General features: G+C 39.1%; 1 protein-coding gene across 1 annotated transcript in view; it reads left to right on the forward strand.

Annotated features, from left to right (window-relative positions):
* CERK (ceramide kinase) overlaps window positions 1-6844 on the forward strand; it is a 39641-nt gene extending 32797 nt beyond the window's left edge. Inside the window, exons 9-13 of the mRNA XM_026677655.2 lie at window positions 424-529; window positions 1445-1515; window positions 2374-2582; window positions 5509-5717; window positions 6664-6844. Coding sequence (XP_026533440.2) covers window positions 424-529; window positions 1445-1515; window positions 2374-2582; window positions 5509-5717; window positions 6664-6748 — 680 coding nt within the window. The 3' untranslated portion in view covers window positions 6749-6844. The remainder of the gene's footprint in view (window positions 1-423; window positions 530-1444; window positions 1516-2373; window positions 2583-5508; window positions 5718-6663) is intronic.
* The last annotated feature ends 8928 nt before the right edge of the window (window positions 6845-15772 follow it).

Below are 15772 nucleotides of genomic sequence, written 5' to 3' on the forward strand. Positions count from 1 at the left end.
CATCTTTTTGATGAAAAAGTGCTTCCGGTGAGCTTTTCTGGGCAGAAAGCTCACCGGAAGGACTTTTTCATCAAAAAGATGGCGGCGCCAGCGCTCGTGAGCTGGCGCCGCCATCTTTTTGATGAAAAAGTCCTTCCGGTGAGGTCACCGGAAGCACTTTTCATCAAAAAGATGGCGGCGCCCAGCTAATGCCGGTACCGGGCCGCGCCATAAAAAAGGTTGGGGATACCGGGCCGCGGTATAAGAAAGGTTGGGGATCACTGATGTAGACGGTGCATTTTAGGTTGCATCTAAAAAACGCTTATTTAGGAACAAGTTGTAGGAAATATCCACAGAATAATTCTAGTTCTGTGGGAGAATAGGTAGAAGAAAAAGCAAGAATTAATGATTTCTTCCATATATATTTTTTTGTCCCCTTTCAAGGTTTCAAGACTTTCCTCTCCCATCATTGCTATGAGGGGACAGTGTCTTTCTTACCAGCAGCACAGGCCGTGGGGTCTCCAAGAGATAAGAAACCCTGCAGAACTGGGTAGGCTAAATCACTCAATTCACCTCGAATGCCTGTGCAGTAGAAAGACAGGAATAGATTTGCTAATTTGGCTAAATTTTAAGAATGTTAAAAAAAAAGAAGAAGAAGTTGAGTTAATCATGCAAAGGCAGGGGCAACTTTAAGACTTGTGGACTTTAAGACTTGGCAACTTTAAGACTTGTGGACTTCAACTCCCAGAATTGGAGTTAAGGATTCACAAAGGTGATTCTAAATCATCAGGCATGAAATTTTCAGCTTATCTAAATTACATTTGAAATGCTACTTACTGACAGTATCATGCAGCAAAGTGAATGGCATCAAATCCATTTTGTCTGCAGAGAAGTCTTGTGTGTGTGTGTGTGTGTGTGTGTGTTTGTCTGTGTACACATACTACGAAAACTTTCATGCTTCTCCATGTGTAGCCCTGGGCAAAACAGTCTATCTTAGAGCGAAATGTTTTGAACCAAGGTACCTCAGGTGAAGTAACTTACTGGAATGCATTCTATAAGTCCAGAACTCATGGCTCCTATGGAATTGAAATTGGGAAAATTTTATAAAACATTTTATGCCATACAAATTATCATAAAACATTTTGTGACATAATAGGAAACATTTCCTCTGATTCCTAATTGACTGTGGTATACAGTTCAATATGGGCTATTTTCAAAACCAATGCATCTCTGAATATCTCCCTGAATTTTTAACAGTTTTTCCAAATGAAGGCAGTGCAGTAGAAGCTCTGCCATGGCTGAAGCTGGTAAGGAAATAGCTCTGAAAGAAAGACTCAGTGAGCCATGGGGTGTCCTGTTGATTAGTTAAATTAAATTTAAATTTTACATTAATTAAAACTTAAATTAATTTTTCAATACCTAAGTTATATTTTCAGCACTGAAGTTGTTACCTTTTGTTCTTTAGGTGCCGGATTTGCAAGAAAAGTAAACTACAGCTGGAGAAAGATCAGCAGAAGACGGAAAAGGAGATTAAAAGTAACTTTATAGTTTGTAGAACCTTGTTTGTTAATAGTTAGATTTGTTCAGTTAGTTTCTAATACCTCTTTTATTTGGATGATGAGTATAAAGACAGATTCCAAATCAGAATAAGAAAAGATTGAATATAACTGCAGTAGAAGCCCAAGGAAAATTCAGATGGGTTTATAATGAGACAGGCTTTTTTCAGATTTATCCTGTTTATAATTATTCATTATCATTCAGTACAAATGCTGATTTATGTCAGACTCTGCAGTTGGTACAAGTGTAAGAACAGCATGCCAAGGCATTTCCCCTCCAAAATCCCTCGGTGCACTTAAGAATGGACCTCAAATCTGGCGAAACACTAGTAAATAGTATCATTCTTGTGATTGTTCTCCCAGTCGGGCAGAAAGAGTTTTAGCAGCGTGGATGTACCCTGCATTTAATCTTTCGATATCGGCAGCATTCACATAAAGCATATTGCAGAATGGTGTAAACCTATTGTGGCAATTGTCTAGCTTAGCTTGAGGCATAAAGCCTCCTGAGTCCCAGCTGGGTCTTCTTTTCTTGCCCTGCACAGGAGAACTGAGCTGGAAAGCAGGTTAGTGGGGTGGGGAGGGATTTTGGGGATTTTGCAGTGACCTTCCCCCAGGAGTGGGGAGGGAATGGAGAATTTGCAGTATCCTTCCCCTGCCACGCCCATCAAGCCACAGCCACAGAACTGGTAGTAAAAAAAATTTGAATCCCACCACTGGTCTGGGAGATAGAAGGTTGGGGAAATTGCCATCCGTTCCTTCACCCTTTATGGAGTCCACAATGTCTTAAAACATGTCTCAAAATCCAGATGATACCAACATGCAACTATATCTCTTTCAGGGGATGAGGAAGGAGAATGGAAAGTCATCCGAGGGAAGTTTCTAGCCATCAATGCTGTGAACATTAGCTGTGCCTGTCCACGGAGTCCTAAAGGCCTTTCACCAGCTGCTCACCTGGCAGATGGCTCTGCAGACCTCATTCTAGTTCGTAAATGTTCCCGGCTAAACTTTCTAAGATACCTCTTAAGGCATACAAACCAACATGATCAGGTGCGTGTTTTTCTCTCTTTAACAGTATGATATCTTCACAGTTGGAACAGAGGCACAATCTGATGTAGATTAATAGACTTGTGGTGAAACAAAAAAACAGGACACTTGCATAACTTACAAGAAGTAAGGATAAAAAGCTAGACTTTCTGGAACTTACAGGTCAGAGAATGCTTCATTCCATCATCCTCCAGTAAAGCGTCCTTCTCAGAGAGAGGGAGATTAATTGATTGGTTATTTGCACTGATGCCGCTTAGTTCTTATCACTCCATGGATGGGGCTATATTTTATTTATATATTTATTCCTTTCTTTTTTAACCAACCAACTCAACCCAAGTGACTCTGGGCAGCTTACAATTCTAAAGTTATAAAACAAAACAATTGCAAATCATTGAAACAATAAAAACACCCACAAGATAAATAAGTACAAACATCAGCCGTGATGATTAATCAAGTAATAGTTAAGACAACAGGGCCCTTAGGCCTGACTACGTAGCTAAATTTTTAAAGCCTTGTGAAAGGCCACCGGAATTGGGACCACTTTCATCTCTGAGGGGAGAATACTCATTAATAAGGCAAGAGCTACAGCAGAAAAGGCCTGTCTTTCAGTCCCCTCTTTATAAATTACCGTATTTATCGGCGTATAACACGCACTTTTTTCCCCCTGAAAATAGGGGGCAAATGATATATGCGTGTTATACGCCGATATAATGTTAAGAAGCCTTCGGTGAATGCTGCTGGGATCGGGGATCAAGGACACAAATGAAAGAAGGGAGGGAGGAAGCAACGAAGCCTGTCCTTCTCTCTGGGTCAGCTCTCTCAGTCGCTCTCTCGCTCCTCCACCAGCACAGGAAGAAACTGCTTCAAAGAAGCGGGGGCTTTTCCTGTCGCCGCAGCTTCCCTGAAGTGCCCGTTTCTCCCCACCCCACCCGCCCGCCCGCCCGCCCGCCTTCGTTAATGGTTGAATCGGAACAGCTTCGGCTGAGTAAAAAGGCGAATAGTTATTATTCTCAGCCGAAGCTGCTCCCAAACAACCAGAAACTAAGGCAGGCAGGCAGGCAGGCAGAATGGGACACTGTGGATTGAAGCGCGCGCGGGTGGGAGTGGGGGTGAAATTTCCCTCTTAAAATGAAGATGCGTGTTATACGCCTGTGCGTGTTATACGCCGATAAATACGGTACATATATGGAGGAATCAAAATAGGCCCACCAAGAATGACAGCTCAATCTTTACCAAGAGCGGGATGTGAATAACATCTCTTTGATACTATTTAAGGAAAACTCTGAGTCTGCAGGAAGTGGGTTCAATGCTTCTATTGCATTCCAAGGCCAGAGATAAATTTAGACATGGAGAAAAGAAAACAACACCCAGACTGAGAATTAGGGAAGCATTATCTTCTCAAGATATGAAATCTGTATTTGGTTTTGGAAAACAGTAGTTTTGGAAACCATGGTTTCCAAAGGCATCCTGGAACATTCTATGGCTGGCTTCTCATTGTTGGTTCACAATGCAGGGGCATTTTGCTAGTTATTAAGAGCAAGTGCAGTAAATCTGAGCAACCTCAGGCTGATAAGAGAAAAGTAGGAAAAAAATGAACCCATTCAAGGGGAAAGTAGCTATCATTATCCAGATTTGTTATGTCGCAAGGAACAATGTACGACTGAAGTTTGCATAGCAAATTATGAATTCTATATAATTTAGTGAAGAATTGATGGAGCATCAGTTAAAACTGAATCTATAATAGGGCAGGTTCTAGAAATAATAACCAATGGTAGTAAATAATAGTAGAAATGGTAGTAAGCTTTCATAATGTTTTCTTTCTCTTAATGTTCTCCGGATAGCATTAGACTGAATTTCACAGCTTTTCTTCTGTAAAATGGGGCATAATATTATTCATAGAATTGTAGGAGAAAATCTAAAGTTACCTTTATGTAAAATACCTATTCTACAGGTAGTTCACAGAGTATGAACACTTCCATTCCTTAATTGTCTTTAACCCAAATTTGTATTTAAGTTGGAAGAGTTTTCTGTACTTGTACTTCTTCATATCAAGGAGAAGCAACAAAATGTTGTTTTCAAAGCTTTTTGTAAAGCTTAAACTTATAACTGTAAGTTTTATACCTTAAAAGTGAGCTAGGTGGGAAACAGACTTCCAGCAAAAGAATACTCTGGAATTTTATTTCTCACCATCTTGAGAAACTGCTGGAATTCAATCTGTCACTTTCCCTGCAGGCAAAGTGATCTGATTCAAAATGGCGGATGGCATACTCCTTCCTGGAGCCAACAAACCACTGAAGCCACAGAGTGCATCCAGGAACTACTGAAAACAGCTGTGCACTTTTTAAATGATGCTGATGAAAGCACTGCACAGCTTCCAAAGTTCATCAACTCAAGAGAGAACGCCATCTGCCATTTTGTGTTGTATCACATTGTTGGTCAGATGCCCACCATTTAAAATACTGTAACAGGTGAGCCATCTGCTATTTTGTAACAGGTGAGCCATTTCATATCTAGGGGTTTCTTCAAGTTAATTCTTTCTTAAATGGGGACTGCCTCTACTACTTTAGTGGCATTCAACCAGTTTAATGCAGCTCAGGTGAAAATTGTAGCAAATGCAAAAAAAAATCACCTTCATTTATAGAAATAATTTTGTATGCACCATATAGTTTATTCTACAGATAAAGAGAAGGTTGTTAAGAAAATTGAATTTTACAGCACAATCATCAGAATCTAGAGTTAGATATGCTTAAACCTATTGAATGTCTGAATACGCCTAACTGTATTTTTACATTATAGTGCTGAGTGTCATTTTAAACAAAATTTAGTTAAGTGCTATTTAGACAAAAAAAACCTCAAAAACCTGACATGTTTTTTTGACAATTTCTAAGGCAACAAAGGCTGTAATTTGCTTCCTACAATTTCTCTACAGTTTGATTTCAGCTTTGTAGAGGTTTATCGGATTAAAAAGTTTCGTTTTACATCAAAGCATTTTGATGACGGAGACAATAATGACCAGGGTATGCGGAAAAAACACTTTGGTCAGTTCTGTAGAGACCACCCAGCTTGCTGCTGCCTCCCACCCAGCAGCACCTGGAACTGTGATGGAGAGACCCTGGATTGTTCAACTATTGAAGTCAAGTGAGTATCTTTCTTTTTAAAAATGAATCTATGAATAGAAAGAGATTAGAGTGCAATTCACACATTAATCCTTTCCCTAACAGGACTTAAAATTGACAGTGTGCTTCCACTAAAGATAGAGATCTGGTGGTGTTTTTTTTTTTACTTATGCATAGCTGTGCGCTCCTAAAAAAAGGTTGTAATCTTCTCACCTAAAAAATGTCAACAGGTTTTATTAAACAGAACTTTATTAAACAGACTATTGCCTTCAATAGCAGTTCCCAAGAAGGTAGAAAGGTTTCCATGATTAGGGAGCAGAAAAAAAGGTTAAATTTTTTTTTTTTTTTTAAATCATCTTCCCAGCCAGAGTTCTCAGTACATGATAAAAAGAGAATATGATGGTTTGTTCAACCAAACATGGTTAAACAATGCCTAATTAGTTCTGTGGAATTCCTTACTACAGAACCTGGTGACTGTCACTGATGTAAATAATTTTGAAAGGAAATTAGATAAATTCACAGAATGAAGACTAATAAGAGCTACTGAGCTTAAGACTCAGGGTTGGGAGCAACCTGCATCCATGGGCTTGTTTCAAATAATACAGTGAGATATATATTATAATTTACAAATTCTAGGCAAAATCCCAAGTAATTCTATATCTGACTTATACCTGAACTACTTGGAGGCTAGAGACCAATCTAAAAGGTAATAAGAGATATACAGATGTATGTGAAGAGATCTTCTTTTTGGCTAGATGATTCCATTTATTTATTATGGCATTTCTCCAAATAAAAAAAATACACTAGGAAAAAACACAAAACATAGCTGTACTTGCTATCTCAAATTGTCATTGTGAACAGCTTCTTACACTGGATAATTGAGAGGATTTTGTTCTTATTAGTGACTGGAAGATTAGAATTGATATAATTTTATCATGTGAAGATTTTACAATTTCTTACATTTGCAGAGTTCACTGCCAATTAATTAAACTCTTTGCAAGAGGAATAGAAAAGAATCACAAACCTGAATCACCTTACAAGCAACTTACCTGAGCAATTAATTAAAGTCAACACTGCAAGAACATGAAAGAAAAAAAGCAACATACAGACAAGCATTTCTGGCATGTTAATAAATGTTTTTAAACTTTATTTTTCTGGTCAAATTTTAATTTTGGATATATTTCTTTTCAGTTAATGTCTTCAAAGACAGTGGATTGTTTTAAATTATTTTATGGTAGGACAGGGAAGACGATTTTTGGCTTGTATTTCCTTTCTTTTGTTATGAATGGATTCTGTTTTCTCTGCTATGTTTCTAAGCTGGATGCTCTTTCTCTTAGTTCAGGATAAAAAATCAGATTATTATTGTTATGGTCCCTCACACAGTTAGCTCGATGTTCTGACTGGATTTGCATTTTTGTCCACCTGTCAACTCTTCCCAAGAACCTGGGATAGGCAGATGTGGATGTTTGATATAGGTATTAGAGGTATTGTCACAGGATGTAAGCTGTTCTGAGCAAAGCTGCTTTTTGCAATTGACTGATTATTGTCTGTTCACAACAATGTGCAGTCAGTTGCCAGCTCTTTAGTTGATGCTTCATATTGAGTCCTTCTGCTGTTCATTATTATTTAGGCCTAGAAGTGTAGAACTAGAGAGACAGTTATCTTCATCTTCTTACAATATAACACAAGAGTGGATTGGTGAAAGCGAAATGGAAAAATGTACAATTCTTCTCCAGCCTGCTGAATTGCCTATTCAATCCAGTGGTGGGCTGTAACCGGTTTAACAACTGGTTCAGTGAGCGTGCGCTTTGCGCACACGCGCAGCCTTCAAAAACCACCCATTTTAAGCTTTAAAACTTACCTTCTATGTCAGCACTGGTGCGTAAAACAGCTGAGGCACGGCAATCCACTGTGCCGCGCGAATCAGCTGGGCTAAAAAACAGGGAAATATAGGACAGGAAAGGAAAGGGGCAGGTGGGTGGAGCCAACTGCTTACCGGAACTACCAGTAGCAGCCCACCACTGCCTACATCAGGGCTGTCAAACTTGGGGGCCTGCGGGCCAGATGCGTCATGTGCTGCCCATGCCCGGTTTAGCAAAGGGGGGGGAAGTCACGATACGACGCCGTGATGATGCGAGTTTGACACACCTCACCTACATGAAAGTTCATTCATGTGTATAGAATTCTTTGTTACTTATGGCTACTAGATGAATGGCAAGTTGTTAAAGGCAAGCCTGCAGATTTGGTACAAATTTTGCCACTGATGTCAGGGAAAAGGATTATTATGTATGTTTGCCACCTTGAGTTACTTATAAAGTAATAAAGGTGGCATTTAAAAAAAATCAAATATATATGGCTTTGAACTTTTGGATTATAAATACAGATAGTGGGCCTTCTGCTTGCAGCAGAGGCTGACAAAACTTTTTATTCTTTTAAGGAGATTTTGAATCATGGTGTATGACAGGGCTGTCAAACTCATGGCCCACGGGCTAGTTGTGTCACGCACTGGCCACGCCCATGCTCAGTTTAGCGAAGGGGAGGAAAGTCCCAATGCGTCACATGATGACCCTGTGATGACGTGAGTTTGACACTCCTGGTGTATGATTTAAAATATGATAGTATCCTATCATTAATCTCGTTTTCTCCTGAAATGACTATACACTCCTTCATTGCTCGAGCTATTTTGCATTAGCAAGCTCAGCGCAGTCCAAATGCACGTTCTGGGTTGCAAGTAATAGCAAACATCCTATACATATATATATATATATTTGTTCGGGTATTTTCCCACGTCATTATAGTTGTGCTTTTAAAGTTGTAGCGACGTTTCAGCAGAATCTCATCTGCCATCATCAGGTTTGGGTATACAATAATACACAAGCCTGATGATGGCAGATGAGATTCTGCCGAAACGCCACTGCAACTTTAAAAGCACAACTATAATGACGTGGGAAAATACCCGAACAAAGCTGAATACCATACATATAAATACCCGTGAAAACTTAAGAAAAACTTAAGAAAACATATCTATATTCTCCCCCCCTCCCCCGCAACATGTTTTAAAGTTGCCACGGTTGAGAGAGACTGTCTTAAAGGATTATGCCCCAAAACTTATCTGAAACTGTAGATCAGGGGTGTCCAACCTTGGCAACTTTAAGACTTGTGGACTTCAACTCCCAGAATTCCTCAGCCAGCAAAGCTGGCTGAGGAATTCTGGGAGTTGAAGTCCACAAGTCTTAAAGTTGCCAAGGTTGGACACCCCTGCTGTAGATGATGCAGGAACAAAAACGGGCAGGATAGAAGAGTGTGGCTCTTCATAGAGAAGCGTCCCAGGACTTCCATGCTCCCGTAATTGGGGCAGTTTCTGTATATAGTATCTGGAATGTTTTATCCTGCCTCTTCCTTCATCTTTTTTTCGTGCTTCCCTAAAATGGCTTCTGCAAAATTGGTGACCACTGGGGATGTTGTGAGAGATGAGGTGGTAACAGAAAGCACCTCCCCAGGAGGGGGGGGAGGGGAGAAAATGTTGGCACAAATGCCTCTCCCCTTACACAAATGGAGCGGCAAATTTTGGATACCAGCGAAATTTGCCTTCCCAACCAAAGGTTTTCTGTGCAATCAATGTAACAGTTGTTTTGTTTTGTTTTTCAAACTTGGCATTTTGAGCATGCTGACTAGGGAATTCTGGGAGATGAAGTCCGCACAGCCTTAGTTGCCAAGTGTGAGAAACATTGCAATAGAATCAAGGGACAGAATTCATTTGCTGATGCATTTCTTTTTTCAGGGATAGCTGAAAATGCAACTTGTTTCATGTAGACTACTATTGCAACTAGACAGAGCTGCCTTGTTATTTTTAACCAGTTGGTAGGTTACTTAATTTTTAATTTGATATTGTTAAATTTCTTTGGAAACCCATTGAAATGACCACAGTATTTATACTGTACAGGAGCTCACTTTTTCCTCTGAAAAGAAAAATAATAATAATCTGGATGTTACCAATTCAGATTATAGGTGTGTAATCAATTGCATGTTTAAATTAATCCCTTCTGAAACTGTTTTTTATATCTAGCATATCAAAGAGAAACCTAGATTAATTTGAGTTATGCTAGGTTTCTACTCGCATGCAAAGTAACTGATTCTACATTTCTAGCCTGAAGGGTGTTTAGTAAAACTCCTTGGTTTTGCTGATAAATAAACTGGCCAGAAGGTGTTAGTATCACCTTCTATATGATTTTGTAACGACCAAACAATATTTAAAGGTTTAGACTGAGTCTAATAGCTGATGAAAGGAATTACTTAATTCATATAGAATTTAACAGGTGGGTTGCTGTATTTATTTTGATACTCTGGATTGATACATGATATTGTGGAATTACCACTGTAAATTGCCACTGCTTTAATCATACGTTCTCTTTGTGAAGGACTTGGTGTTTAAAGAAGAAAAAAATAGGACTTCTCCATAGAAAAAGATAATGAAAAGATCATACCCTTTCTGGAAATTTTGTATATTATTTGGACGAAACTTTTGCTTTGTTCTGTTATCTTTGAATTTTTATAACTATATCTTTTTTATTTTTCTTCTATATCTGTACTTTTCTTGGGAATGTTCCATTCCACCATTTCCTCATCAGTCTTATTTACAAGGAAACAAATCCTGTTGAATTCAGCGGGAGCTGATTTCCATTTAAATGTATAAAATTCATTGTAAGAATAGTAGGATTCCTTGTATTTTCTTAATTGTCTATGATATCCACTTGACATAAATGTAATGTTTGCTAATAGGTCACTGCTCCATCACTGTATACATCAATAATGATAAACTACTGTTCAGTGAAGATATTTCTACAATTCCTCATAAGTTCTTTCAATAATTTGTGATATAACACCCAGTTATTTCAATGAAATGTTTCTCATGAACTCCATGCATTAGTTACTCTTCCAGGGTCCCCAAATTAATTGCTTGGAAAATGGTCCAGCTGTTATTATATTGAGTTGCTATACACATGACTAGACAACTAAGTTATTGCCATCAAAAACATTTGTGTAATTCGTATCTAAATTATGTCAGTATTTCTTTTGCCAGCTTTGGTTCTACAGTAAAGCTCCAAAGTTTATTTTCCATCCAGTTAAATGAATAAAATATCTCTGTTGCATATTTCTTTGTACCCAATGTAGCTTGACTGGAATTTTACTGAAATGGAGGCCTAGTTTTGGAAACATTTTTGTTCAATGTACATTCCATAAATATTCAGATTTTCCATGCATATAGATTACATGAGCTTCCCAGATGTCTTTGTAACTCTTAACTCTAGATTATAGTCTACAGCAGGATGATCAATGCCTTCAATATTAATAATGGCTTGACTAAAAGAAAATTGTTCCATTCTCCAACATGTTTTAGAATAGCTTTAATGTTGATTGGTATTCTATCAATTTTTTAAAAACCAGATATGTATTTTTGCCAATGAAAAGATGAATTGTGTAGCAACAAAGACTTGCTAGGAAATGTTCCAAGAATAGGAATATGACTATTCTAAATTTTCAATTATTAAGTTTTGTAACAGAATCAGTAACAATAGAAAACCTCAATAATCAAGCTGCTTAAAGGTTGGCTTGAAGTAATTTTACAATTATAAGGTAATCTGCTCAAATAGCTTTCTGGCATGAGGACACTATTATATTAATAGACAGATTTATTAGGTAGGACTCATCAACATATCCGTGTAGCTGACCAGACCTTATATTGTTAGCACAATTCTGTGTCATCCAGAACCTAGTTGTAGCTGTAAAAAGTGACTTTTCAAAATCAGAAAACAAATGAGACTATCCAGCATAGTTGTGAAATCATGGTAAATATAGACATTGGAGTAACAACTCTGTTTCCTCAAATTGTTACAAAGCACAATTCATGCTTCATATAATGCATTAAGTATTTCTTATTATAAAGCAATTTCTCTGTATATGGAATGCAATCCTATGAATGCTGATTTGAGAGTAACCCCGTTAAACTAGCCGGGTTTTGGTGCTTAGTAAATGTAAACTCATTTACTAAGTAAATGAGTTAGTAAACTCATATTCTATCATATTCTTAGTAAACTCATATTCTATCTGACTTTTTAAAGCTTAGTTTGAAAGTAGAATCAGCATTCTTAATATGTATATGTTTGGTAGGAAGCTCCATGTTGCCATGGGGATGAATTTATCAGTCTTGCTGGTTTCAAGATTGAAATGCAACTGTTTGTTTTTAAACTGAAATATTTCTGGAAATAAAATTATACTGCAGATGTTATGTGTGGTGTTCTTGTATCTGTTCAAGTTCTTACTGTATAAATGCTAGTATTCCAAGTGTGGCCTTATAATGCCTTGGTAAGGCCACACTTGGAATACTGCATTCAGTTTTGGTCACCACGGTGTAAAAAAGATGTTGAGACTCTAGAAAGAGTGCAGAGAAGAGCAACAAAGATGATTAGGGGACTGGGGGCTAAAACATATGAACTGGGCAGGAACTGGGTCTGTCCAGTTTAATGAAAAGAAGGACTAGGGGAGACATGATAGCAGTGTTCCAGTATCTCAGGGGCTGCCACAAAGAAGAGGGAGTCGAGCTATACTCCAAAGCACCTGAGGGCAGGACAAGAAGCAATGGGTGGAAACTAATCAAGGAGAGAAGCAACTTAGAACTAAGGAGAAATTTCCTGACCGTTAGAACAATTAATCAGTGGAACAACTTGCCTCTAGAAGTTGTGAATGCTCCAACACTTGAAGCTTTTAAGAAGAGATTGGATAAGCATTTGTCTGAAGTGGTGTAGGGTTTCCTGCCTAAGCAGGGGGCTGGACTAGAAGACCTCCAAGGTCCCTTCCAACTCTGTTATTCTATTCTATTATGTATCTCAATAGCTTTTATTCTACTGCTGGATTACAATGTTATCTAGTTCAGTGTTTGCCAACTGGTGGCTGGGGACCACTGGTGGTCCGCAAGAAAATTTTAGTGGGCTGCAGTGAAATATCCCCCCACCCACCCAAAGCACTCCTCCTAAAGCAATTAATGCAGGCTGCGTGGGAACACAAGGCTGTGCCGCCCACATGGCCCGCCCATCCACTGGCCCTCACCCTTCGGCCAAGCACAAACCTTACCTTGAGTAGAGCCACATGAGCTAGAACTGGAAGGTAAGACCAACGGCGGGGGAGGGAAATCCGCCCCGGGGTGGCTTGCTGATGTTGGTGGGAAAGTTGGTCCCATATTCCAGAGCTGCAATAGTCACAAGACTGGCCCTTTGGTCATCCCGGAGCAGCTCCTCCGGTCCATGGCAGGCTGGTGCACCCGGATGGAGGAGCAACTGCTCTGGGATGACCAAGTAGTCCTGTGACTACTGCAGCTCTGGAACATGGGGCCGACTTTCCCACCAATGTCAGCAAGCCACTTGTCAGTCAAAATTCATATTAGTGGTCCGCAGAATTTAAAATTATGAGTTTGGTGGTTGGTGACCCCTGATCTAGTTATCCTTGACAAAGAACTATATCCTGCCTTTATTGCTTGCCTTTCAAGACAATGCAATCACCTGGCTTCCCTCCTAGGTAATGGGTGAGAAAATTTATACACCTCGAAGTTGCCCTTGGACGATGTTGCGATAATAACTGGAACAGCTAAGGGTGATCTGCCTCACTTCTGGGCTGCAGAAGACGTGAAGGGGGCCTCATGGGAACTGGCAGGAAAAAAAAATTGCCAGGACATGTTTGTGTTGTAATCACGTACCAGTAGAGAAAGACATAACAGTTTCTCTGTTACAGCTTATCAACAAGCCATTCCCCAAATTTCCTCTGAAATCACAATGCCGGTCTCTGCACTTGATGCAACATCAATCACTGTTTTCCTTTTCCAAAACAATGAAAAGCAAAATTACCCATGAGTGTAGAAATAAAGGTGAGGTATAAATTTACGTGGGGGTGGTGGTCGTATAATGATTTGCAATGGTAATTAAGTAGCCATTAAGTTAATCCAGCTTGCCCTGTTGACTTTGCTTGTTGAAATGGTGAGACGTGCCCTGGGATGCTACAGCTCTTATAAATACATGTCAAATGCCAAGTGCCCAAATTTTTATCATATGACCATGGGAATCACGGTCATAACTGTGAGGACTGGGTTATAAGTCGTTTCTTCAGTGCCATTGTAACTGATTAGTTGCTTAACAAATAGTTGTCAGTTGAAGATTACCTGTACAAATTTACCCCTACCCAGTACAGAGTGGCATTCAAAACTTTCCCAAAGCTTGCAGGGAATAAGAATTAACCAAATGGTTTTTCTCCTGAAAATGAAACAAAATCCAGCTCCATAACTGCCAAATAGTTGAATGGCAGTTCAGCTGTTCGGTATGTATCTTTAAAAGCTGAGGTGGTGTTATGCTGGGAAGAATCAAGAACTAAAGGGAAGCTTACCTGGTGAAATTGAGTAAGGGAAATTAGGTGAGAAGATTACAGGTTTCCTCATCTTCAACTTGTATCTTAGTTGTCCACTTCATATAACTCAAAACCAGTCCTTTTGATCTGGGACCTTCAGATCTGGTGCCACTTTTCATTCCAGAATTTCCTCCTTCCATGGGACTTCTAGAAGTTACAGTCTCAGATGCATTATCTGGAATCCTCAGATGTTTATTAGATTTTTATCCCTCCTTTCAGTCAGGAACTCAAAACAGCTTACATAACACAATATATTGTCCTTTTCTTGCTGAAAGCTATGACAGGGTTCCCATGCCATGTTAAGCCAAGTTTTGCAACTAAGCTAACAATTGGCTAATTCACTTGACACAACACAAGTCGAAAACGAACAAGCCAGATTATGAGTTAGTAAAGGTGTACAGATGATACAGCCATGGTCTTCAGGTAATGTAAACTTTGTTCCATACACTCCCATTGCATTTTTCATTCTGACCCTGACTCTTCTCATCCATGAATTAATATATCTGGAGCAGATAACTCACCTTGGCTGAATTGAAAAAACAAGCAAGGTTGCACTTCATTGTTACCTGGCTGGAGGAACATCAGGTAGTCCCAGAGCAGTAGAGTACATTAGGAAATTTAAATAATATTCCAAAATAGCAAAATGGCAAGACAATTCTATACTGAAAGTCTGCAGAGATTCTCAGTCATCCAGATTGTTAGTGTTTGGGGATTAACCCCTAGCAGAGTATTGCAGCAGTAGTCAAGCCAGGCAGCCAAACGAGAGTGGAAGGGCCCCAGAGTATACACACACTGAACACAAACACTGTTTGTAGTTTAAATAGTTTTTTAATCCAGTTAGAGTTTAAGCTTTGTCATTCAGTCCAATTGTCATTCACTATATTTCCATCCAGTAAGACTCACTATTACAGTCCAAGTTAAGAGTCCTTGCAATATCTTTATCAGCCGATAAAGATATCTTCTCCTCCTCCGGTGCCTCTCTCCAGAGAAACAAACGCTGGATATTCAGCAAGAAGTTCAAACAGTAGAACAGTAGAATTACGCAGTAAATCAGCAAACAGTAGCAAACAAGAACAGTTCAGTCACAGGCACTCACAATTAGTCGCAGTAAGACACAGTTAGTCGCAGTAGCAGTTACAGTAAACCACAGTAAGCTTTCCAGCTTCTAATGCTTCCTTATATTGTAACTTCTAACCGCACCCTTAATCGGCTAATTGTCTGCAGCATTGTGCTTAAAGTGATAAGCACTTAAACCATGATATCTAAGTTTTATATATTTATTCACCCAAACCATATTTGGTATCAATGTTATACCTAACACAGATCGTGGTTGTCCCAAAGATGCTTTTTCTGGAGGTAACTAGACTTTCTGGTTTTTCTCTGAAGACGTTTCGCTTCTCATCCAAGAAGCTTCTTCAGCTCTTCTCCACTATCCTGCCAGTGCTGAAGAAGCTTCTTGGATGAGAAGCGAAATGTCTTAAAAAGAAAAACAAGAAAGTCCAATTGCCTCCTGAAAAAGCACCTTTGGGACTTCTGTATTGCTATCCCCCAAAAATTGTGGATGTCCATGAAGTCACCAAGTATGGAAGTTGACTTGAAAGCGGCTTGATTCTATGTGTCATATTTAAG

Source organism: Notechis scutatus, chromosome 6, assembly GCF_049901735.1.
Source record: "Notechis scutatus isolate UNSWTSFEM ecotype Mainland chromosome 6, rNotScu1.2, whole genome shotgun sequence".
Lineage (NCBI taxonomy): Eukaryota > Metazoa > Chordata > Lepidosauria > Squamata > Elapidae > Notechis > Notechis scutatus.